A 26,173-nucleotide genomic window follows, 5' to 3' on the forward strand; every position below is an offset into this window, starting at 1 on the left:
ACACCTCTATCAAAGTTTCCTCACAACTTTTCTTTTCTAAGGAAAACAACCCCGAATTTTAATAACATAAGAATTAAGAGTTAAATCAGGCCCTTCTCCACCATTTAGTAACTATTCAGCCAATCTGATTCTGGCCTTAACTCTACCTAGCTGCCTGTATCTACCCAAATGTTCCCCTCTTACCTCCAAAGAAACCCCTTTGAATCGCTTGTTGGTCAAAAAGCTAACTCAGCCTGGAATAAAAACCCAACTTGCACGGTTTGCTGCAAATAAATTTTACAGACTAATGACCCTCTGAAAGAGCAAAACTTCTTGTTTCAATCATAAGGGGGAGACTCCAAACTAATTTTTAGTTAATATCTATTAGTCCTGGACTGTCATATAAAAGAAACATCATGTCAGCCTCCACCCTGTCAGTTCCCTCATGATCTTCTATGTTTCAATAAGGCCACATCTTATTTCTCTGAACTTCAATAGCATGCACCCAACCTGCTCAACCTCTCTTCAGCTTGTCACTTCATCCCAAGAACCGATTGAGCTAACCTGCTCCAAACTGCTTCTTACAAAAATCATATCCTACAATTAACGAAAACAAAACTGTATGCAGTGCTCTGGGTACAGTCTCACCAACTGTAGCAAAACTCCCCTGCTTTTATACTTGATTCTTTGTGAATTAAATGCCAACATCCCGCTTGCTTTCAGAACTACTTGCTGTTCTTGCGTGTTCTCTATAATTCATGTTCAGGACAACTTGTACAGAGTTCTGCAATCTCTCTCCATTGAAAGAATATGTTGCTTTTCTATTCTTCCTGCAGAAGTGGACAATTTCACATTTTTCTCCAATTATTTTCCAATCCTTTGTTCTTGAAACCATGCCTGAAAATCTTTTCTGCATTCACTTAATGCTTTTTACACACGGCACCCTGGATACTCCTTAGATGAAAGTGCTTTGAAAAACATTCATGATGACCTTCCTTGAGTACACTCTATACCTATCAATAAATCCCTGGATGCTGTATTAACTTCTCTTTCATCCTGCCTTGCCACCTCGAATGATTTATGCACCGAAATGCATAGGTTCCTGCACCCTTTGAGCATTCTTGGTTTAACAGGTCGTTCTGCTATATCACGCGTTTAGTTAACACAAATTCGCTTCCACACGATTGACGAATTGAGGACACTGTTGCTAAAGTGCAAACTTTTAAAATGGTTATAACACGATTTCGGCTCCATTCGTTTAAATAGTGCCGCTGTTATGCAATTTTCTTAGAACACAGGATCGAACGAAAACAGTGTTACAGAACAGACTGTACACAATAATCTTTCCCCATTCTTACTTTCCTCTCAAAATGAATCACCCCCACATTTCTCTGCATTAAAGTTTTTCCATCACGTGCACATCCATTCTAACCTCCAAATACCTAACCCCCTCACATTTACAACACTTTCAAGTTGTGAGCCACCCTCAAACTTTGAATTTGCATCCTGCACAAAGTCACTGATAAAGATTTATAAAAAGGCAGAGGTCCTACCACAATCTCTATTAAACCTCACTAGACTCCTTCCTGCATTGCAAAAAAAAAAGTACCACTCATCACGACTGTTTCCCGTGACTCAACCAACTTTGTGTACGAAAACAGAAATAGCTGCAGGAACTCTGCTTTCTCTCCACAGGCACTACAAGACCGGCTGAGTTATCCCTTCTTCAGAAGTGTATTTGCTGCCAGTCCTTAATAATTCCACAGGATTCAGTTTTGTTGGCAAGTCTGTCATGTGGCATTTTATAATAAACTTTTTGGAAGTGCACATACATCAGTAAAATTACCCTCAGCAACATTCTTTGTTAATCCATATTTGCACTCAACAAATCTGTCCAGCATTTTTGTTTTTCTTAAATTAAGGTACACCTATCGAAGCAATTATAATTTTGATCCGGATAATCTTCCATTCAAAAGCTTCACCATTAACAAGCTTAAAATGCTGGGCTGGGCTTATCCTGATATGCCTGTTTGAAGTGGGCTGCAATATTTGCAGTTCTCAAGTTGTTGTGGTTCTGTTCGCCGAGCTGGAAGTTTTTGTTGCAAACGTTTTGTCCCCTGGCTAGGCGACATCATCAGTGCTTGGGAGCCTCCTGCGAAGCGCTTCTTTGATGTTTCCTCCGGTGTTTATAGTGGTCTGTCCCTGCCGCTTCCGGTTGTCAGTTTCAGCTGTCCGCTGTAGTGGTTGGTATATTGGGTCCAGGTTGATGTGTTTGTTGATGGAGTTTGTGGATGAATGCCATGCCTCTAGGAATTCCCTGGCTGTTCTCTGTCTGGTTTGCCCTATGATAGTATATTTGTCCCAGTCGAATTCATGTTGCTTGTTGTCTGCGTGTGTGGCTACTAAGGATAGCTGGTCGTGTCATTTCGTGGCTAGTTGATGTTCATGTATGCGGATTGTTAGCTGTCTTCCTGTTTGTCTTATATAGTGTTTTGTGCAGTCCTTGCATGGTATTTTGTACACTACATTAGTTTTGCTCATGTTGGGTATCGGGTCCTTCGTTCTGGTGAGTTGTTGTCTGAGCGTGGCTGTTGGTTTGTGTGCCGTTATGAGGAGCATCAGGAGCATCTCAGAACTGACAGCCAGACAACTGCGACCCCTAGGACTCATAACGGCACACAAACCAACAGCCACGCTCAGACAACAACTCACCAGAACGAAGGACCCGATACCCAACATGAGCAAAACTAATGTAGTGTACAAAATACCATGCAAGGACTGCACAAAACACTATATAGGACAAACAGGAAGACAGCTAACAATCCGCATACATGAACATCAACTAGCCACGAAATGACATGACCAGCTATCCTTAGTAGCCACACACGCAGACAACAAGCAACATGAATTCAACTGGAACAACACTACTATCATAGGGCAAACCAGACAGAGAACAGCCAGGGAATTCCTAGAGACATGGCATTCATCCACAAACTCCATCAACAAACACATCAACCTGGACCCAATATACAACCACTACAGCGGACAGCTGAAACTGACAACCGGAAGTGGCAGGGACAGACCACTATAAACACCGGAGGAAACATCAAAGAAGCGCTTCGCAGGAGGCTCCCAAGCACTGATGTCGTCGCCTAGCCAGGGGACGAAACGTTTGCAAAAAAAACTTTCAGCTCAGCGAACAGAACCACAACAACGAGCACCCGAGCTACAAATCTTCGCACAAACTTTCAGTTCTCAAGTCCTATGGCACCAGTGCTGTATATGGAGGTTGAAAGATTATAGCCAGTGCCTTCACAGCTGACACTCTCCCTCAGATGTTTTTGATTTGGTCCTGACTTTTCAACCTTAAGAACACCCAGCCTTCCTAATTAGCAGGGTCTAGCTTTGACCTAATGTTAACAAAAAAGATTGTGGAACAAATAGGGTAGTTCACTGAACAATTCATACCAAATACATGCCATTCTGGAGAGGAGGGACTTGGTGGATTCAGTGACATTTAAAAATAAACAAACTGAAGAACGCTGGAGAAACTCAGCAAGTCTTGCAGCTTCTGTGGAGAGAGAGGTACAGAGTTAACATTTCGGGTCCAACGTGACACTTCAGAAAAGTTCAGTTTCAAAGAAATTCTGTTGAGCCCAAGACATGAACTCGGTTTCTCTCTCCACAGATGTTGCCTGACCTGCTGAGTTCCTCCAGCACTTAAGAGTTATAGAGTCACAGAGATGTACAGCATGGAAACAGACCCTTTGGTCCAACCCATCCATGCCGATCAGATATCCCAACCCAATCTAATCCCACCTGCCAGCACCTGGCCCATATCTCTCCAAACTCTTCCTATTCATATATCCATCCAAATACCTCTTAAATGTTGCAATTGCACCAGCCTCCACCACATCCTCTGGCAGCTCATTCCATACACGTATCACCCGCTGCGTGAAGAATTTGACCCTTAGGTCTCTTTTATATCTTTCCCCTCTCACCCTAAACCGATGCCCTCTAGTTCTGGACTCTCTGACCCCAGGGAATAGACTTGGTCTACTTATCCTATGCATGCCCCTCATAATTTTGTAAACCTCTATAAGGTCACCCCTCAGCCTCCGATGCTCCAGGGAAAACAGCCCCAGCCTGTTCAGCCTCTCCCTCTCCCCAGATCCTCCAATCCTTGTAAATCTTTTCTGAACCCTTTCAAGTTTCACAAAATCTTTCCAATAGGAAGGAGACCCAGAATTGCACACAATATTCCAACAGTGGCCTAACCAATGTCTGTACAGCTGCAACATGACCTCCCAACTCTTGTACTCAATACTCTGACCAATAAAGGAAAGCATACCAAACGCCTTCTTCACTACCCTATCTACCTGCGACTCCACTTTCAAGGAGCTATGAACCTGCATTCCAAGGTCTCTTTGTTCAGCAACACTCCCTAGGACCTTACCATTAAGTGTATAAGTCCTGCTAACATTTGCTTTCCCAAAATGCAGCACCTCGCATTTATTTGAATTAAACTCCATCTGCCACTTCTCAGCCCATTGGCCCATCTGGTCAAGATCCTGTTGTCATCTGAGGTAACCCTCTTCACTGTCCACTACACCTCCAATTTTGGTATCATCTGCAAACTTACTAATTGTACCTCTTATGCTCGCATCCAAGTCATTTATGTAAATGACAAAAAGTACAGGGCCCAGCACCGATCCTTGTGGCACTCCACTGGTCACTGGCCTCCAGTCTGAAAAACAACCCTCCACCACCACCCTCTGTCTTCTATCTTTGAGCCTTGCTGGTTTTTATTTCAGATCTCCAGCATCTGTAGTATTTTGCTTTTACTTGGTGGTGACTTGGGGGTTGATACACAAACAAAAAAATAACAAATTATTTAATTTCCTGTCCCTAAAAAACTAGCTTCTATCACAGCGAAAAAAATTCTATTCCAAAGTAGAGAGAAAAACAAGTTAGTTTGTTTTTTGAAAGTATTTATTTTCTTTGTGGGCGCTTCATCTAGTGTACAGATTCAGACAAAATAGACATAACATATGTATATGGCTCTGTTCTGTTTTAATATAGATTCAGTCATTTCATCCAGATGATTGAAACAGTGAGATGGATGATTTAGGCACTGAGCTGTGCAAGAAGTTGCTTTCTCTTGTTAAAAAGACTTATTTTGGGGATATTTACAGCAGTTTCCTCTTCTCAAATTCCTGAAAAAGAAAGGATAAAATAAATCAGAGTGGCACATCTCATTCAGCAAAAAAAATTCCAAACTCCACATGCTTCTTGTTTTAAAAAAGATGAAATTTCCCTCTTATCATATGTCAAACAGAAACATTAAATATTTCCGATTGTCCACCAGATAATCAGAAGATTACTCATTCAATAATGATTTATCACAGCATTTTGATGTTAAAGTTCTCCCCATCTCTGTAGCCAAACACCTCTGTAAAAGATTCCACGGTTTTAACTTCCTGTACTTGTCCACTTGACATCTTGATTTGATTTGATTTATTATTGTCAAATGTACCAAGGTACAGTGAAAAGTTTTGATTTGCATGCAGTACAGGCAGACATACCATACAAAGATCATAGGTTTCAGAGGAACACAAAGTTACAGTTGCAACAAAGGTATAGAAAAAAACAAGATTAACATTTGAAATTTGAGAGGTCCTTTCAGAAGCGCAGCAGGTCAGGCAGCATCCAAGAAGCAGGAGAATTGACACTTCGGGCATAAGCCCTTCTTCAGGAATCTTAAATCATTCCTGAAGAAGGGCTTATGCCCGAAACGTCGATTCTCCTACTCCTTGGATGCTGCCTGACCTGCTGCACTTTTCTAGCAACACATTTTTCAGCTCTGATCTCCAGTATCTGCAGACGTCACTTTCTCCTAGGTCCTTTCAGAAGTCTAATAACAGCAGGGAAGAAGCTGTTCTTGAATTTGTTGGTCTGTGTTAAAGCTTTGGTATCTTCTGCCTGACAGAAGAGATTGGAAGAGATTATAATGGGGTGGAAGGGGTCTTCGATGATGCTGGTTACAGTGATTACAACACAAGAATAAACATTCCTAATCTGAGATGATGGCACATTGGTAACGCCACTGAATTAGTAATCCCAAACCCCAGGTTAATATACAGGGGACATCAGTTCAAATACCACTCCTGAGAGAGAGTTAAATTTGAAGTCAGTTAAAAAAATATCTGTAGTATAAAGCTATGCTAAAGGCGACCATGAATCCACTGTCTGTTGTCTTAAAAAACCAAGCTGGTTCACATCCTTTTATGAAGGAAATTTGTCAATCCTTACTTAGTCTGGTTTACCTGCACCTCCAGACGCACAGCAATGTGGCTGACTCTTATTTAGGGATAAAATGCTGGCCCAGTCAATGATGCCCAGAGTCCTACTGTTTCCCCTTAGCCTACCGAATTGGGGTTTAAAACATCAAATCTGAAACTCATTCTACCACACAGTCTCTCTCAAAACTACTTTTCCAAAAGTTTGCAGATGACACCAAAATTGCAGGTGTAGTGGACAGTGAAGAGGGTTACCTCAGATGACAACAGGATCTGGACCAGATGGGCCAATGGCTGAGAAGTGGCAGATGGAGTTTAATTCAAATAAATGCGAGGTGCTGCATTTTGGGAAAGCAAATCTTAGCAGGACTTATACACTTAATGGTAAGATCCTAGGGAGTGTTGCTAAACAAAGAGACCTTGGAATGCAGGTTCATAGCTCCTTGAAAGTGGAGTCCCAGGTAGATAGGATAGTGAAGAAGGCGTTTGGTATACTTTCCTTTATTGGTCAGAGTATTGAGTACAGGAGTTGGGAGGTCATGTTGTGGCTGTACAGGACATTGGTTAGGCCACTGTTGGAATATTACGTGCAATTCTGGTCTCCTTCCTAATCGAAAGATGTTGTGAAACTTGAAAGGGTTCAGAAACGATTTACAAGGATGTTGCCAGGGTTGGAGGATCTGAGCTACAGGGAGAGGCTGAACAGGCTGGGGCTGTTTTCCCTGGAGCGTCGGAGGCTGAGGGGAGACCTTATAGAGATTTACAAATTTATGAGGGGCATAGATAGGATAAATAGACAAAGTCTTTTTCCTGGAGTCGGGGAGTCCAGAATTAGAGGGCATAGGTTTAGGGTGAGAGGGGAAAGATCCAAAAGAGACCTAAGGGGCAACCTTTTCACGCAGAGTGTGGTATGTGTATGGAATGAGCTGCCAGAGGAAGTGGTGGAGACTGGTACAATTGCAACATTTAAGAGGCATTTGGATGGGTATATGAATAGGAAGGGTTTGGAGGGATATGGGCCGGGTGCTAGCAGGTGGGACTAGATTGGGTTGGGATATCTGGTCGGCATGGATGGGTTGGACGGAAGGGTCTGTTTCCATGCTGTACATCTTGATGACTCTATGACTCTAAACATTATTTCTGAAACAAGTCCAAGGAGGCCAGTGTCCCGTTTGCAAGTCACCCTTTATTTACACATACGTAGTATGTGGGAAATTGTTGGAGTGAATCCTGAGAGACAGGATTTACATGTATTCGGAAAGGCAAGGACTGATTAGGGATAGTCAACATGGCTTTGTGCATGGGGAATCATGTCTCACAAACTTAATTGAATTTTTTTGAAAAAGTAATGAAGAGGACTGATGAGGGCAGAGCAGTAGATGTAATCTATATGGACTTCAGTAAGGCGTTTGACAAGGTTCCCCATGGGAGACTGGTTAGCAAGGTTAGATCTCATGGAATACAGGGAGAACTAGCCAATTGGATACTAAACTGGCTCAAAGGTATCCTCAAAGACAGAGGGTGGTGATGGAGGGTTGTTATTCAGACTGGAGGCCTGTGACCAGCAAATGTGCCACAAGGATCGGTGCTGGGTCCTCTACTTTTCATCATTTATACAGATGATTTGGATGTGAACATAGAAGATATAGTTAGTAAGTTTGCAGATGACATCAAAATTGAAGCTGTAGTGGAAAACAAAGAGGGTTACCTCAGAGTACAACGGAATCTTGATCAGATGGGCCAATGGGCTGAGGAATGGCAGACGGAGATTGATTTAGACAAATGCGAGGTGCTGAATTTTGGGAAAGTAATTCAGTGCAGGACTTATACACTTAAAGGTAAGGTCCTTGGGAGTGCTGCTGAACAAAGAGACCTTGGGAGTGCAGGTTCATAGCTCCTTGAAAGTGGAGTTGCAGGTAGACAAGATAGTGAAGAAAGCATTTGGTATGCTTTCAGCACTGAGTACAGGCGTTTGGAGTCATGTTGCAGCTATCCAGGACATTGGTTAGGCCACTTTTGAAATATTGTGTGAAAGTCTGGTCTCCCTCCTATCAGAAGCATGTTGTGAAACTTGAAAGGGTTGAGAAAAGATTTACAAGGATGTTGCCAGAGTTGGAGGATTTGAGCTATGGGGAGAGGTTGAATAGGCTGAGGTTATTTTCCCTGGAGCATCGGAGGCTGAGGGGTGACCTTTTAGAGGTTTATAAAATCATGAGGGGCATGGATATGGTAAATAGACAAGGTCTTTCCCGAGGGTAGGGAAATCCAGAACTAGAAGGCATAGGTTTAGGTGAGGGGGGCAAGATTTAATAGGGACCTGAGGGGCAACCTTTTTATGTCGAAGGTGGTGCATGTATGGAATGAGCTACCAGAGGAAGTGATGGAGGTTGGTACAATTACAACATTTAACAGGCATCTGACTGGTTATATGAATAGGAAGGGTTTAGAGGGATATGGCCCAAGCGCTGGCAAATGGGACTCGATTAATTAGGATATCTGGTTGGCATGAAGAATTTGGACCGAAGGGTCTGTTTCCATGCTGTACATCTCCATGAGCCAGCCCCTAAAATGAAGGGACTCTGTTTATATCTGACAGCCAGGGCTCCATAATTCACAGCCCCAATCAGGGAATTCATACTCAATGGACATCCATCTGCCCAACCGCATTCCAATTACCACAATTTCTCTTCACCACAATAAGTGATACATCACATGAGCAATTCCAATTTTTCCATGAAGAGCACTGAACTGCAGGCAGAACGCAGCATCACATTGATTAACGTAACCACCACTGTTATATCTGCAGCCTGACCTCGTGATTCTGACCTTTTGTATTCCCACACTATTGCTCCATGCCTTCAGCAGTGTATGCCCCAAGCTCTGAAACTCCCTTCATAAACTCGTTTTAGCTTTCCCTTCAGGACCCCGGCTGCCTGGTGGTTTTGGTGTTACGTTTTGGCCAACATCGCTCTCGTCAAGTGCCTCGGGGCATTCTGCTACGTTTGAAAGTGCTCCATTAAATTCAAGCTGCTGTGGCTGACCCAGTTTGACTGTCCAACGACAGTGCAAGTCACACTGAGGGGTTTGAGGCTGCTGACTTAGGCAAGGCAGAATACACCCAGTTTAGACTGAAGCAACCTGCACAGAAAATGAGTTTTGACATTGAGGGAAGAGGGTTTGCTGAGAGGGTATGATATATGCATCGCCGTTAAAATAAAACACACACGCATACCTCTAATAAGGGATATTCATCAAAGTGATGAGTCAAGGTGCCAAGAAACACATGGAGCATCACAGGAATATATGCTGCTCAGCAGGCTGGACACAGCTAGCATGGTGCATGATCAGTGTTGGCTGACCTGCCGCAGGAAGGTGTGAGAGCACTGCGCATTACTGCCTAGGACAGCTGGGAACCCGGCAATGCAACTGAGCCACTGCACGTATCACAACAGTGAGCCTTTCAGCTGAATGCCTGCTAGCGCAACATGTTATCCAGAGGCACACAGAGAAGAGAAATCCAAAAGCAGATAAGACTAGGACAAGCAGCATAAATAAAAGATTATATGCAGCACAATATTTCTTCCATCCTTTGAAACCAGTGGTTGTACATATGGCAAGTTTTGCAGGAAACACAGGATATAAGTTTATTCCAAGGTTTTTATATTTTTACGATGGATGGGTAAATAGGAAATGAAATGGTGTCGCTAACAAGCGTGTTTAGTTAGTTACTAAATTTAGACAATTTACTGAAGAGAAAGAACTCTTGCCTGTTGTAAACTTGAATTTAGAATTGACATGAAACAAAAACAAATGCCATTAATCACCAAAGGAGCACAACCCAATTTCCTTAAATACAAACATTTGGGCCTTTGAGCCTGATCTGCATTCACTAAGATCACGGCTGATCGGATTTTAAACTCAACTCTACATTCCTGCATATCCCCAACAATCTTTCATTTTCATGTTAATCTCCCTTTATCTCATATAAAACTAAGATGCTGAAGATCTGAAACAAAAATAGAAACTGCTGGAGAAGCTCAGCAGGTCTGGCAGCATCAATGGAGAGAAAGCAGAATTGCATTGAGTTCTGAAGTTGGTTAACTGGACTTAAAATGTGAACTCTTTCTCTCTGCGCAGATGCTGCCAGACCTGCTGAGTTTCTCCAGAAATTTCCCTACCTCTATATGCTGACTGTTTGTGCTGTGTATTTCCAGCAGAACCTGTCTTTGATTCAGTTTTCAGCATCGTACAATGTTTCCTTCAGTCTAATTGGTACAATAATCCTGATGTGTTAAAGAGTCGTACAGCACAGAAACAGACCCTTCGGTCCAACCAGTCCATGCTGAACATAATCCCAAACTAAACTAGCCCCACCTGCCTGCTCCTGGCCCATATCCCTCCAAGTCTTTCCTGTTCCTGTAGCTAGCCAATGTCTTTTAAACATTCTAATTGTGCCCACATCCATCACTTCAAGAATTTTATTCCATACCAGAATCACCTTTCCCCCTCACCTTATAAATATGTCTCCTCGTCTTGAAATCTCCTATTCGTGGGTGCTCTTGAATTTTCCTTTTGTTTGGGGGGAGGGGGTCTGGAGGGGGTAAAAAGTAGGGGCCTTATGGAAAGGCAAGGAACTTGACCAGCCCCCTGCTCCCTATCCCATTCCCAATTTGACAATCCTTTCTGAAGTCAGTTCACATGGGGATGTTAGACTCAGCAGTGATTGTGAGGTTCCACAGTGGAATAACTTGCTGTAAAAAAAAAATGTCTGGGCACACAAAGGAAAAAAAAAATAGCTGGGGCATGGTAGCTGAAAGTCCTTGACAACGTGACAGAATTATTCCTAAACATTTCATTCACAGGTACTGCCAAAACCCTCTTCATAAATAACTCTCCACAAATACACCTCGCTTCCAAGAATTATACAGTACCATGGCAATAAACAATCTGGAAAAATCATCAAAACAATTAAATTCCACTCTCAACAAATTATTTCATCTTTAACCTGTTCTTCCCATAATTAGTTTAATTGTTGAATTTAAAATGTACATTAGTACACGTTAAAACAATTATAGCTGCCCACCATAGTTATAAATATATTCTAGCCCAGTGAAATGTTTTCCTGTCCTTCATCTTATTGCAGAAGTATATTTGTGTCTGTCTGTTACTCTGGACGTAGGTTTGCTCGCTAAGCTGAAAGGTTCATTTTCAGATGTTTCATCACCCGACTAGGGAACATCATCAGTGAGCCTCCGGATGAAGCACTGGTGGTATGGCCCGGTTTTTATTTATGCGTTTGGGTTTCCTTGGGGGTGGTGACATCATTTCCTGTGGCGATGTCATTCCTGTTCTTTTTCTCAGGCTGTGATGGGATCCAAGTCAATGTGTTTGTTGGTAGAGTTTAGGTTAGAATGCCATGCTTCTTGAGTGGGTCTCTGAATGGCTTGTCTGAGGATGAAGGTGTCATCCCAGTCGAGGTGATGTCCTTCCTCATCTAGATGTAAAGATACTAGCGAGAGGGGGGAATGTTTTAATTTCATTGAGCAAAAAGGGCAGAAAACTAGCCACCAAGATATATGAACATCAATTAGCCACAAAAAGACATAACCCACTCTCACTAGTATCCTTACATACAGATGAGGAAGGACACCACTTCGACTGGGACAACACATCCATCCTAGGACAAGCCAAACAGAGACACGCGCAAGAATTGCGAGAAGCATGGCATTCCAACCGGAACTCTACCAACAAACACTGACTTGGATCCCATTTACTACCCCTTGAAAAAAAGAACAGAAAATGACATCACCACAGGAAATGGCACTACCACCCAAGGAAACTTAAACATGCAAATAAAAAGCAGGCCATACCACCAGTGCTTCATCCCAAGGTTCACTGATGTTTCCTGGTATGGTGACGAAACATCTGAACCTACCAGCACAGTGAGCAAACCTACTTCCAAAACCTCAACCTGAGCTACAAATCTTCTTAAAACTCGCAGCAGGTCAGGTAGCATCCAAGGAGCAGGAGAGTCAACGTTTTGAGCATATCGAGCACATTCCTGATGAAGGGCTTATGCCCGAAACGTCGACTGTCCTGCTCCTTGGATGCTGCCTGACCGGCTGGGCTTTCCAGCACCACACTTTTTGACTCCTCTCCTCTGCCGTTGCCCATTAAACAAGTCAGCCACAAACCCACCAACTGACTTGAAAAGTCCACTCCTCGGCAATAACAAGGTGCCGGGAACAGAAAACGGAGGAGGGATGAGATTTCCCCTCGACCTTCCCAGCCCGGGACAGGATATAAACCCCCCCCCCCCACCCCCAGAGCTCTGACCAGGCTCACCAGATAGCATTCCAGCAATGCCACCTGGGGAGTTCCCCTCCAGCAAGGCGGGGGGGATGGGGGGGGGGGGTCAAGGGGTGTGTCTGCCCATGGAAATAACGGCATGGCCACCAGAGGGCAGTAATCCTGAAGAGAGAAGTTAATGACAGATGTTACACGGGGAGTCTAGGGAGGAGTGTAGGATGATGGCGGGAAGGGGGGGGGGGGGGAGCTAAGGCATGAGGGAGCTGGGGTTTGAGGGCCAGGTTGGGGTCGGGGAGGGAACCTTTTAACATCTTCTGTACCTGTTTTCTCGTTTCTCAACTGAAAAATCTGGTCTTCATACTGTGGCCAGAATTGGGCTGGGGGTTCGGTAGAATTGTAACGCCCAGGGAATGGTGCCATCAGAATTACAATCACCACCAAATACTAACACATTTCTAATCCTATGAAAATCAGAGGCATTATCACCCGACACAGTTAATCCAGACACCCAGGGTTATAGGGATCTGTGTTTGAATCTCGCTGTAACAGGTGGTGGAATCCAAATTCAACACAAATCCGGAATTAGGCATTTAATGGCGACTATGAATCCATTGTTGATTGAGGGAAAAGCCCATCTCAGAGAAAGTGACGACTGCAGATGCTGGAGATCAGAGTCGAAAAGGGTGGCACTGGAAAATCACAGCAGGCCTGACAGCATCCGAGGAGCAGGAGAGTCGACATTTTGAGCATTAGCCCCTCAATGCCCATTTGGTCAACCAATGCCCTTTAGGGAAGGAAACTGCCATCCTTACCCAGTCTGGCCTATATGTCACTCCAGACCCACAGCAATGTGGCTGACTGTTAGTTGCCCTCTGGGTAATCAAGGATGGGCAATAAATGCTGCTGCAGCCAACCACACCCTCATCCCGTGAATTAAATTTTAAAAAAAGACGAGTTAAGAACAAGGATTCAAAGAAATATAAAACTGGCTTGTGAAAGGCAAATGTGCAGGACCTTTAAGCCTATTGCTCTCTATCATTATTTCCAAGTTATTTGTAGGCACAACAAACAGTAATTGCACAGCCAATTTATTAAGCTTCATGCTCATCTTAACATTTGCGTCTTCAGAATTTGCCTTTTGTCATTACCAGACAAAGGCAAGGAAAACTCACATAAATGATGTTCTGCTGCCACCTGGTGGCATTTGCGAACATTAACACGTTGTATAGTAACTGAATAAACCAAGACCCATCTCTTCTTTATAATTCTGTAATAATGTTAAACATCAGCCACAAGCCATGGAATTGGACAACTGCAGGCACTGAGTGAACATAGCATGGTTCCTGGCAGCAATGAAAGAGCCTTGTAACAAAATAAATCAGCCATTTTGGGCGAGATAACGGAAATTGACTGGGACTTGTGGGAGTTCAGGACAACATGACAATATGAAGAAAAAGGCAGAAATATATTCAATGCAAATAAATCAAAAAAATGAAGCAGAGATTCAAAATTATGGTACGACATAAATGCAGGTGGCTGACAATTCTAACCATATGGAGGAGACGGTAACCTTGTAATCAATTAGAGGCAAAACCCACTGTTTAAATTTTCTAAGTTAATGATAATTTTACACTAGTAATTAAAAACTGTTTAAATCACTAAACTAAAGCAATAACATCGACAAGTGCAGCCTCTTCATTCTCAGTTCAGATGAAGAGTCACCAGACTCAAAAGATTGACTCTGCTTTCTCCCCACCCACCGATGCTGCCAAACCGGTTGAATTTCTCCTAGAATTTATTTTTGTTTCAGATCTCAGGCATCTGCAGCTTTTGTTTTCTTCCCTTCAATCACGAGTTGCACCACGGGTCGTACTAAATGGGATGGGTTGGCCTGTATGCTAGTACAAAGACGACTTGCATTTCTATAACCTCATTCATGACCATCAGATATCCCAAAGCACTTTGAAGTCAGCAAACAACCTCCGAAACAAAGTCGCTGTTATTGTTCAGAAAGTGCAACTCCCACACGTAACAATGTGATCATGATCAGATTGTTTCTGTGATGTTGACTGAGAGATAAATAGCACACTTCGACGTGGTATATTTCATGCTCAGCTGGGAAAGCAGACAGAGCCTTGGCTTAACCCCTCATCTGAAAGACTGCACCTCTGATAGTGCAGCACTCCACTGCAGTTATAGCCCTGGTTGTAGGAATTGAGACCAAAACCTTTTCTTCAATCAATCACAGGATGTAGGCATCGCTGACTAGGCCAGCATTTATTGCCCATCCCTAATTGCCCAGAGGGCTGTTAGGAGTGTTAGGGCTCTGCACATGGACGTGGGTGTGGGTCTGGAGTCACATGTAGACCAGACCTGGTACAGATGGCAGTTTCATTCCCTGAAGGAAATCAGTGAACAGCTGGGTTTTTCTGACAATCAATTCATGGTCAATCATGAGACTCTTAATTCCAGATTTTTACTGAATTCAAATTCTACCATCTGCCATGGCAGGTTTCGAACCTGGGTCCCCGGATTAACAGACTAGCGATAACACCACTTGGCCATCACCTCCCCTGTAACCACGTGCCCTCTAACCAAGATACACCGCTACCAACTGAACCAAGACTAACACTGGTTAAGGGTGGCTGTGGGGAATTACTTCCAGAATGCACGTCTTGATTTCAGAAACAAAAATCATCTCTCGCTTTGAGACCAGCATTTACTGCCCATCCCTAACTGCCTTTATAGAGTTCAGCAGAAAAGTCAGCCATTTCAGGTGGAAGCTGACCATCAGTCCTGAGGTCAGACCCAGGAATAGCAGATTTCCAGCCCGAGAATGTCAGTCATGGAGAACCTCAGTAGGTCTGTCAGCATCTGAGGAGAGGGAAAACAGAGGTGATGCTTCACTGAACTTGAAAGATTAAGTCTGCTCTCTCTCCTCAGATGCTGCCAGACCTGTTGAGTTTCTGCAGTCCGTTCTGTTTTTATTTATCTCCCGCAGTTCTGCAATTGTTTTTTTGTTGAAAATACATGTGGTTCAGCTGTTTAAAATTACAATCTCATAACATCACGACCACTTTCACTAATAGCAGCTTTTATAAAATTTGTTTTCTTTTTAAATGGAATACAAATTTGTAAATGGCTGCTGCAGGGCTTGAATTCACATTTTCTTAGATAACTATATCAACAGACTCACTCTACTGAGGAAAATGTGACACCAATATGTCCTGCACAGCATTGAAGGTACAGTCAGACTTGGCCGGTGAGTCTCACAGTATCTGTTACTACTGCACATGGTTGCATTATCCTAAGTGTCTAATTCTTTGAGGGAAGGTATGAAGCAGTTCTAACCAGCAAGGTTATGGATCCCAAAGCAACATTCCATCAATAAATCCACATCTGAGCTGATGTGTTAAAAAGAAACAACGAAGACTATTGATTCACTCTGATGAAGTCGCCTAGATTCAAAATGTTAGTTTGCTCTCCAAGGATGCTGCCTAACCCGCTGTGATCACCAGTACTTCTTTGTTTTCAGGACAGATTCCAGCATTTGCAGTAATTTGTTCCTACAATGGGCTAAAGGCCTTTTTTTGTCCGTGCTGTAAACACTAACATTCCCATCTCCTGTACCTGCCAAGCTTATGTCTTAAAACCTGAAAAGTATAAAATGGACAACACTTCGAGAACAAAACACAACTTTGAGAAAGTTTCCCCTTTCTAGCTCCAGTAACGCATTCCAGGAATACGGATAAACACCGGACATTCCAATTCCAATATGCAGCATTAAATTTCACATTTTATAGAAACAAAACAGCTTTACATTCATTATTCATTCACGGGATGAGGGCTTCGCTGACTAGACAAACATTTATTGCCCAACCTAATTACCCAGAGGGCAGTTAAGAGTCAATCACATTGCTATGGGTCTGGAGTCACATCTAGGCCAGACCAGGTAAGGATGGCAGTTTCCGTCCTGAAAGACATTAGTGAACCAGGTGGGTTTTCCTGACAATCGACAATAGATTCATGGTCATCATTAGATTCTTAATTCCAGATAGATTTTAAATTGAAATTCCACCATCTCCGTGGCGGGATTCAAACTGGGGTCCGCAGAATATTACCTGGAGCTCATTAACGATAACACCATGAGGCCGTTGCTTGCCTCCCCAAAGCCAGTGACATTACATCTTGCGAGTGAATTTTTTTTTAAAAGAAATTCACCATCTGCGTCGGGATTCAAACACATGTCCCTAGAGCATGATAATGTTTACTGAAGCAAATCTATCTCTGGATTAACAATTCAGCAATAATACTAAGCTGTCACCTCCCCAATATGAGGTTCCCATCTGAAACGGCAGACCTTCAGGAAAATTCACTTCTTCCCCTGAAAATTGTTATGTCATTAAGACAGAAGCAGCAGAGCAATATAAACACATTTGCATGACAACTTTTGTTTCTTCGAAACAAAAAAGTTAGCAGTTGCATCAGAATAGCATCGATCTTCATTTGCACCACCTCAGGAACATATTAATGTACCGCGCCCTGGATCAGCACAGCAGGGAACGAGGCAAATGCGCAGGTAAATGTGTCACACTGCCCCACAATAAGGATCACAGAGCTCAGTGTGCCAGGCGGCCACAGCGGCAGAAACTGCAGATCCCGCAGTGCAAAGCCACACACTGAGCACAATTGCACGAGATATCTGACAGAACAAGGAACACGCTGACAACAATAATGCAACAAAGAGGTGGAGGTGGTGGGTGCACAGTGGCCATGTGGTGCAGGATAACTGGTTGTGGAAAGAGAGAATGGGAAACAGCTTGATAAGAAAAACAAATTGGATGGGACAAGCTCAACAGATGGCCACTAAGTTCAGGACAGCGACAGCGAGCCCAGGATTTTCTCTTTAATTTAAATTGAACCTTTTAATAATAATAGCTAAAGCACCTTCTGGAGAAAAGTTGTAATAGTACAAGTGCAATGACTGGAATTAGGGCCAGGTGGGTCTCATTAACTAAGATTGGCCCAGGTTAACAACCCCAATCAGGGAGCCCGGGCTGACAGAAATAAACTGGAGTCACCCTGGAGTTGTTCAGGGAGAGGTGGGCGCTGCAGGAAGTGGAGTAATTATTTCCCCCTCCAACTCTATCTTGATTTAACCCCTGCCCTCCCCTTCACTTTTTGATCACACAGCACTGCCCTTTGATGTGAAGGGCACTGCTTTTCACCCGGGGGGTTTCCTTTCTTCCTGGTGGTGGGAATTGAATAAAAGATTCGTACACCTTGTGTCTCTCACACCTGCACACACACAACATGGGTGCTGGGGAAAAAATAAACACTACCGCAGTTCGGAGGTAGTGTGGGGGTTTTAAAAAAAAACAGAAGATTCAGGGTTTTCTCAATTTAGGGGACTGACTCTATGCTGGCTCGTGTTACAGTCAGTATGTTACTGTTAGTTTCTGCTTCCCTTTTTTTGGAGGGGGGAAACCTGATTTCTGAACTGGCTGAATTATTTAGCCAGTTTGTTAACTGGCATTCCTTTTAGTGAGGACGGACTGTTACACTCCTGATGCACATAATGTGTTTCAGGTGTAACTCAGTTCTCATTAGGGGGTTGTTACAGCCTGTGTATTACTCTTCTCTTTTTACTCTTTTTTTGAGAAAAGGATAATGTTAATTTTGTGGTAGGGCTTAGCCCTTGGACTCTAGTTTCCTTTGTTTTTTGTATGTGTCTTCACTTTTTATTGGTGTTTGGACTGAGAAAAAATAAATAAATAAATAAATAAACTGGAGTCAGAGTCTCTTTATTCTCGGCACAACAACAGAATTTGCTGGAAAAGCTCAGCAGGACTGGCAGCGTCTGTGGAGAGAGATCAGAGTGTACGTTGCGAGACTGGTGACTCAGTCAGTTCTGAGGAAAAGACACCGGTTCCAAAACGTTAACGCTGATTTCTCTCCACAGATATTACCAGACCTGCTGAGCTTTTCCAGCAATTTCTGTTTTTGTTTCTGACTTAAAGGCATCAGTAGTTCTTTCGGTTTCTCTCTATTCTAGCAACCGTCTCTGAGCTAGTTTGTCAGAGTCTGTGTACTCTGCACACGGGAGTAAAGGTTGACCTGGTGACGGGATACTGGCCTCTGGGGAATTATTTCAAACAGAAAGCAGCAAAAGGTGGGCTGGTATTTCCAATACTTCCATGGAGCTTCAAATGGGCAAAAGAAGGACAGCTAAAGGAGGAATAAGAATCCTGCATCTCTTTAGCTGCACCATAAACTGTAGGAGGAGGAAGAGTGCTGCTCAGAGAGTATTGTCTCTTGGAGCGTACATCAGTGTGAAAAGCCTCGATTAACCTTTCGGCACTGAAAGATCAACTTGACAAAGGTGGAAGTAATTAGAACATAGAACATAGAAAAGTACAGCACAGACCAGGCCCTATGGTCCACGATGTTGTGCCGAGGATTAATCCTAATATGAAATAATAACCCACGCACCCCTCAATTCACTGCTAGCCATGTACATGCCCAGCAGTCACTTAAATGGCCCCTAATGACTCTGCTGGTTGGTTATGGAAGAGGCAGACTTTGCACAGCCTGAATTCAAATGGAGGAGACAGCAAGTAACAAAACCTAGCCGGTCCTTGGGTTTTCCCTTGAAACTGATGAGTATTTACCTTCTGTATGGTGCTGCCCAGTTGGGCAGGGGACATGCTGACGACCACACCAGCCTGCTGAAGGGCAGCAATCTTCTCCTTGGCTCCACCTTTACCTCCAGCGATGATGGCCCCGGCGTGGCCCATTCTCCGACCTGGTGGCGCCGTAAGACCAGCAATGAATGAGACCACCGGCTTGGCATTGGGCCCCTGACAAACAAAAACAGGAACACGTTAATATCAAAACTGACAAGAAGATCGCTTCACTGGACTAAGAGTCCAATCGTACTGACCGAACAGTTCAACTCCACTGTGAGCTGAGATTTTAACTTCAGTTTCAAAAGGAAAACAATGTTGAAAGTGACACCATCAGTAAGCTGCAGGTTTATCGTTACAAACTCGGCCAGTTCATTAACATGCTTCAGGGAAGGTAACCTGCTCTCCTTACCTAACCCAGCCGAATTACAACTCAAGTGCCATACTAATAGAGCAGAATTCTAACTGTCCTCTACCTCATCTCAGTGAGGCACTCCAGTCATATTGAGGGAAGCTAGAACGTCTCAGCAAGTCTAGCAGTTTGTGCGAAAGGGGGAAGAGAGGAGTTAATGCTTCAGGGAAGGTGCCCTTCCATCATCGGTTGTGATCAAAGATGACCAGTGACCAGAGAAATTAATCTTTCTCAATCACCACCAACAATCAGCCCATTACCAGCTGAGGAGTCCATGCTTTCAACAGAAAGAGCTGGTTGCAAAGGGTTGGATGAGCCAAATGACCAGGTGAGAGCAGGCACATGAAGTCGGTGACAGCCACATGGGAGATTTCAGTCCTTTGAAAAAGTGGAAAACAGGCATAGAAAATTGTTCCAAGGTGCGTGAGGTGGCGTTTACCTTTCAAAAGTCTTTTTTGGAGGTTGGGCCGCAGAGAGACCAAAGTCTCGTCATTTTGTGAAGTTGAGCCTCTGGGTATGAAGGGATGGATGAGAGTGTTTGTAACTGAAGGCGGCGGGGGGGAAGAAACGACAGAGGCAGATAGAGGTGGAAACAAACAATATTGACAGCAGAGCAGATGTAGGGGAAGGAAGCTGAGTTTCCAGTGGGCTCAGGGGCATCATGCAGTACAACTAGAGGGCAAGGGAGATTGATGGCAAAAAAACTGGAAAGGTACAGATGTTAGCATGAGAGCTCCAAATCTGCTCAATACTTCAAGATGAGTAATGACACTGATGAAGGACATAATTTAATATCTCCTTCCCAGAAGGAAGGAGGAAGATTAGGTTATAAAATTATCACAGATATAATTTGCAACAGGAACAAAGTGCTGATCCTCAAACTATAAAAATTTGTAGTATGGTTTTGCTTTTTTCTCTTTTTTTCCACAAGAGGACAAATGATTCCCAAGTAAAACGATAAAAATATATTTTAAAACGTAGCCAATTAGAATATAACAATACAGATTGGTCAGAGTATTGAGTACAGGAGTTGGGAGGTCATGTTGTGGCTGTACAGGACATTGGTTACAATATTCCAATACTGTTGGAATATTGTATCAAATTCTGGTCTCCTTCCTATCGGAAGGATGTTGTGAAACTTGAAAGGGTTCAGAAAAGATTTACAAGGATGTTGCCAGGGTTGGAGGATCTGAGCTACAAGGAGAGGCTGAACAGGCTGGAGCTGTTTTCCCTGGAGCGTCGGAGGCTGAGGGGTGACCTTATAGAGGTTTACAAAATTATGAGGGGCATGGATAGGATAAATAGACAAAGTCTTTTCCCTGGGGTCAGGGAGTCCAGAACTAGAGGGTGAGAGGGGAAAGATACAATAAAGACACCTAAGGGGCAACTTTTTCATGCAGAGGGTGGTACGTGTATGGAATGAGCTGCCAGAGGATGTGGTGGAGGCTGGTACAATTGCAACATTTTAAGAGGCATTTGGATGGGTATATGAAAAGGAAGGGTTTGGTGGGATATGGGCCAAGTGCTGGCAGGTGGGACTAGATTGGGTTGGGATATCTGGGCAGCATGGACGGGTTGGACCGAAGGGTCTGTTTCCATGCTGTACATCTCTATGACTCTAGATAACCTCATAGTCACCCTATGGAGTTTCACCTATCTTATGAGATGTTGCAATGAAAAAGGTACAAAGAAAAAGGATATTTTTGTGCTGTTGGTATATTATCCATTATTATAGAATTACAAAGATTGCTTGTTTCAGTCTCTACTGACATATCTATTCGCATTATCTCAGAGTCATACAGCACGGAAACAAACTCTTTGGTCCAACTCGTCCATGCTGGCCAAGTTTCCAAACTAAACAAGACCTTTCTGCCCGTGTTTGGCTCATGTCCCTCTGAACCTTTCCTATTCCTGTACCTGTCCAAATGTATTGTTAAATGTTGTAACCATACCTTTAGCTACTACTTCCTCCGGCAATTCATTCCACATACGCTCCATCTTCTGTGTGAAAAGGTTGCTCCTTCACTTCCTTTTAAACCTTTCCCCTCTCACTTTAGACGTATCCCCTCTAGTTTTGGACTCCCCTACCCCCAGGGAAAAGATTTCTACTATTCAGCTTACACCCCTCTATTTAATAAACCTCTATATGGTCACACATCAATCTCCAATGCTACAGGGAAAAACGTCTGAGCCAACCCAACCTCCCTATAACTCACACCCTTCACTCCTGGTAACATCCTTGTAACTTAATATTTTCCTAGTGCAGGATGACCAGACATCACTTTCAAGGTACTATGGACCTGAACCTTTTGATCTCTTCTTGGGCCACAACACACTGGCCTTGGCTGAATAGGTGAAGTAACATTGTACAGATGCAGAACACTGTTATAGCAGGAAAAGGAATCTTTTCACGACTCAAACGCACCATGATGTGCTGTGCCAACGAGGTTATGGAGCTATCCTCTGGTTGTAGCCAGTTCCTTAAAGGCTTTCGACTCCAAAAAACCTACACCTTGCATTAGAAAACTTGGTCTTTCACATTGTTAGGAAATTTCAACAAAACTGTCGAGAATCAAGTTCCCCAAAGGAGTTCTGTCAAACCTGAACCTCCTTTTGTACATCCCTAACATGCTGTGTTGACAATGCCTTAAAACAATCTTCTTCTGTCACTCAACAGCTGTCAGGCAGCAAAAGAAATCAACATCTTGTTCCTCTGGACTTGGTTCAAGCTAAAGTCTACAGAGAGAAATCTCAGTAACTGAGATTAATGTTACAGTCAGAGTTACCATCTGGTTCTTTAGCCAACAACCATTTTTAGTGTAATTAGCATCAAATGCTCAACAGCCACTGTGCAGCCCTTCTGGGCAGACAGCTCTTGAAGAAGGAAAAATAGACACAAATATTAGTCATCTCTCCGTCAGACCACAGTTTGAATCTGACAATGAATAAAAGGCCAACTGAATTCAACAAGAGACAATATTCCTTATGCTCTATTCAGAAAAGGAAATACTTCCAAAAAGAGATTTTTCTAATATCAAACCACAAAACTGTCAGCCTTATATAAAGACATGATGTGGAGGTGCCAGTGTTGGACTGAGGTGGACAAGGTCAGAAATCATACAACACCAGGTTATAGTCCAACGGGTTTATTTGAGCGCTGCTCTGAAAGCGGGTGATTTCAAATAAACCTGTTGTGTGATTTCTGACCTTACGTAAAGATAGAAAAGGAAAATCTTTTCCCATAGATGATGGTTCCAGGACTAAGGCACACAGATGCAGAGCTTTGGGAAAGCACGACAAGAGCATCTGGGATTGAGTTTTTTTTAAAAAACACTGCTAGTGGTAATGACATTAGATTAGATTAGATTAGATTAGATTAGATTACAGTGTGGAAACAGGCCCTTCGGCCCAACAAGTCCACACCGACCCGCCGAAGCGAAACCCACCCATACCCCTACATTTACCCCGTACCTAACACTACGGGCAATTTAGTATGGCCAATTCACCTAACCTGCACATCTTTGGACTGTGGGAGGAAACCGGAGCACCCGGAGGAAACCCACGCAGACACGGGGAGAACGTGCAAACTCCACACAGTCAGTCGCCTGAGTCGGGAACTGAACCCGGGTCTCTGGCGCTGTGAGGCAGCAGTGCTAACCACTGTGCCACCGTGCCACCCTGACATGAAACTTGCTGCCTCGTGAAAGGTGGTGGAAACAGACAATGATTTCAAAAATGTAGTTGGTTGAGCAATTGAAGGAAATAAACTTAAAAGGGCTAGAGGGATGGAGCAAAGGAAAGGGACTGAGTGAGAAAAGGGACTGAGTAGTTCTCTCTAAAAATAGGCAGCACAGACTAGATAGCTTCCCTGTGTTCTAAAAATGGCTCGACAGCTTAAATCGAAGCCCTTAAACTTGGTCAGTGAATTGAGTTTCCTCAATAGCACGATTGGGATAAACTAGTGACGACTAAGCCACATGGAACATGCAGAGTCCTGGCTGCACTGAGTAATTGGAGTCGGGTGTCTGTACATATTTGACTCCAGGTTAGAAAGAATGTCACTTCATGTTGCCCACACTGATAGCAAACTTTTAGCAGGGTGTGTCTGAGCTATGGCTCTCTTCCTCTCTCCATGTTATCAAATGCCCCATCAACATCTTGCAGTAAAAAATCCCTGACTACAACTGCCTTAGTATTTTTACACGGCTCTGCAATTGGATGATATATTTGATCTCTTACGTCTCAGACAGTTTTGGGGTGTGTCGTACACTCAACAAAATGCTTGTTCCTTTTGTGTTATTAACTCCCAATGAGTGCCCTAATTTGATGATCCTTTCAAGTTATCATCCCAATCACTGCATTCCCTGACCAATGCTGCAAGCCCTACTTCCTCTACTGTCTGGGCCATTGCATTAAAATATATCCCAAGAGCATTGCTAACTTTTCTTATTTGGCCTACATTACCTCTACCTTGCAAATTTACTTACTCGCATTTTACCTTTAATTCCATCTCAGCCTTTATTCCTTCCAAACTACTTGCCAGGATCCTATTCCCATTGCTAATCTTGATAAACCACCCCCAAAAAGCTTTAGCTTTAGCTTCCCACAAAGGTTTTGGTTCTGTTCCTGTTCATATTTGGCTGTTCATCTTGTACAGGTCCCACCTACCCAGGAATTGTCTCAATGTTTCAGGAACCTAAAGATCTTCCCACTGCTGCACCATCTCTTCAGCCACAAATTCATCTGCGCTGTCCTTCTATTCCTAAACTCACTCCTGCACTTCGCATCAGGAGTCTACATTAAAAGTCCCACTTTTCAATTTTCTAGCCAAATTACTTAAAAGTTGCTCACAGAACCTTATTTCTCTTGCTTCCCATGTCATTGGCCCCAACGTGGACCACCAAGGCCTGACTGCTCATCCTTCTCCAGAATGCTCTATGACATTTTTGACCCTGGCAGGCATGAAGCAATATACCAGCCTGAAATCACATGTATGGCTACTAGCCTACTCTCCTCATCAATGAGTCCCTTACCACTAGTGTCCCTCCACACTTCTTAAACTTGTAATTTAAAAGTATTTGAACCTCTAGTTTGATAATGAAGAAGATCAAATTGACAGTTCACAAATAGTTTGCAGTTATGGGTCAGTGTAACACACCAAAATTTGTGGAGATTTATTGATCCTTCAGATTCAGCCAATGCAGGATAGAAGTTAAACCAAAACTATAATGAACTTGGAAAGGGTACAGAGGCAGGTATGGAGCTTGGCTTTACCTCTCTGGATTAATTCTGAAATGTAGGCAATAAATGCCAGAAATGTCCATCCCCATTTAGCACGAGGAAGCTGCGAAGCTCCGGAATGGCTACATTGTAAAAGCTTGATACAATTAAGTAGTTTGTGAAGTCACCTCGGGGCCAATTAAGAGTCAACCAAGATGGCCTGAAATGGATCATAAAAAGGTCTAGGTGTGTTAACAGAGGACATTAAAGAACTAGCTGAGCTTTGAAACAAATGCACCACTGTGGTCACTTCAGGTGATGGCAGCTTATTTCCAGAATTGAAATTCTCAAACTGCTACGGCAGAATCTGAAGTCTGGGTTACTAGATCAGATACAATTACATGATCCTACCCATAAAACATACAATGCAATGTTGCTGGTTAGTTGTCTCCAGTACGTAGCTTTAGTTCTGCTGTCAGACAGGATTTAGCTAGCACTGAACATGTTCAAAACTCATTGATGTGATCCATTTAAAACCTGGAACCAGGTTATAATAAAAATCTGGCATTGCTTTATAAAGTCAGAGATGTACAACACAGAAACAGACCCTTTGGTCCAACCTGTCCATGCCAACCAGGTATCCTAAATTTATCTAGTCCCATTTGCCAGCATTTGACCCATATCCCTCTAAACCATTCCATTCATGTACCCATCCACAAGCCTTTTAAATATTATAAGTGCACCAGCCTTCACCACTTCCTCTGGCAGCTCATTCTATACACGCACCAATCTATGCATGAAAACGCTGGCACTCAAAGTCCCTTTTAAATCTCTCCCCTCTCATCATAAACCTATGCCCTCTAGTTTTCGACTCCCCTTCCCTGGCTATTTACTGTACCTTGCCCCTCATGTTTTTATAAAGCTCGATAAAGTCATCCTTAAACCTCGGACATTGGAGCAAAAAATGCCCTGTTTTGTAAAAAAAAGTCTTTATTCTTTAAATTGATGCTACTTCAGTAAATGTTTTTAAGGCTAAGGTAGATTTCTTTTGAACAATGAAGGAATTAAGGGTTATGGTGAAAGGGTGGGTAAGGGGAGCTGAGTCCATGAAAAGATCAGCCGTGATATCATCGAATGCCACATTGTTAACTCAGTGTCTTTCATTACAGCAAAATGCATCAGCCTATCAAAACCCAAGACACTGAAATATGGGGTCATAACCTATATTCCACTTCCAACTGAGTTACTTGATATTTTGAATGCATAAT

General features: G+C 43.2%; 1 protein-coding gene across 3 annotated transcripts in view; it reads right to left on the reverse strand.

Moving 5' to 3' along the window:
• Window positions 1-4,953: 4,953 nt before the first annotated feature.
• suclg1 (succinate-CoA ligase GDP/ADP-forming subunit alph) overlaps window positions 4,954-26,173 on the reverse strand; it is an 88,287-nt gene continuing 67,067 nt past the window's right edge. For all 3 annotated transcript variants that reach the window (XM_087991538.1, XM_043699107.2, XM_043699194.2), the window contains 2 exons: window positions 19,259-19,447; window positions 4,954-5,195 (listed from right to left, as the gene is read on the reverse strand). In XM_087991538.1, coding sequence (XP_087847664.1) covers window positions 5,169-5,195; window positions 19,259-19,447 — 216 coding nt within the window. In that variant the 3' untranslated portion in view covers window positions 4,954-5,168. The remainder of the gene's footprint in view (window positions 5,196-19,258; window positions 19,448-26,173) is intronic.

This window comes from Chiloscyllium plagiosum, unplaced genomic scaffold (assembly GCF_037043375.1).
Source record: "Chiloscyllium plagiosum isolate Xiang-an unplaced genomic scaffold, Cpla_swu_hap1 HiC_scaffold_1, whole genome shotgun sequence".
NCBI classification, from domain to species: Eukaryota; Metazoa; Chordata; class Chondrichthyes; order Orectolobiformes; family Hemiscylliidae; genus Chiloscyllium; species Chiloscyllium plagiosum.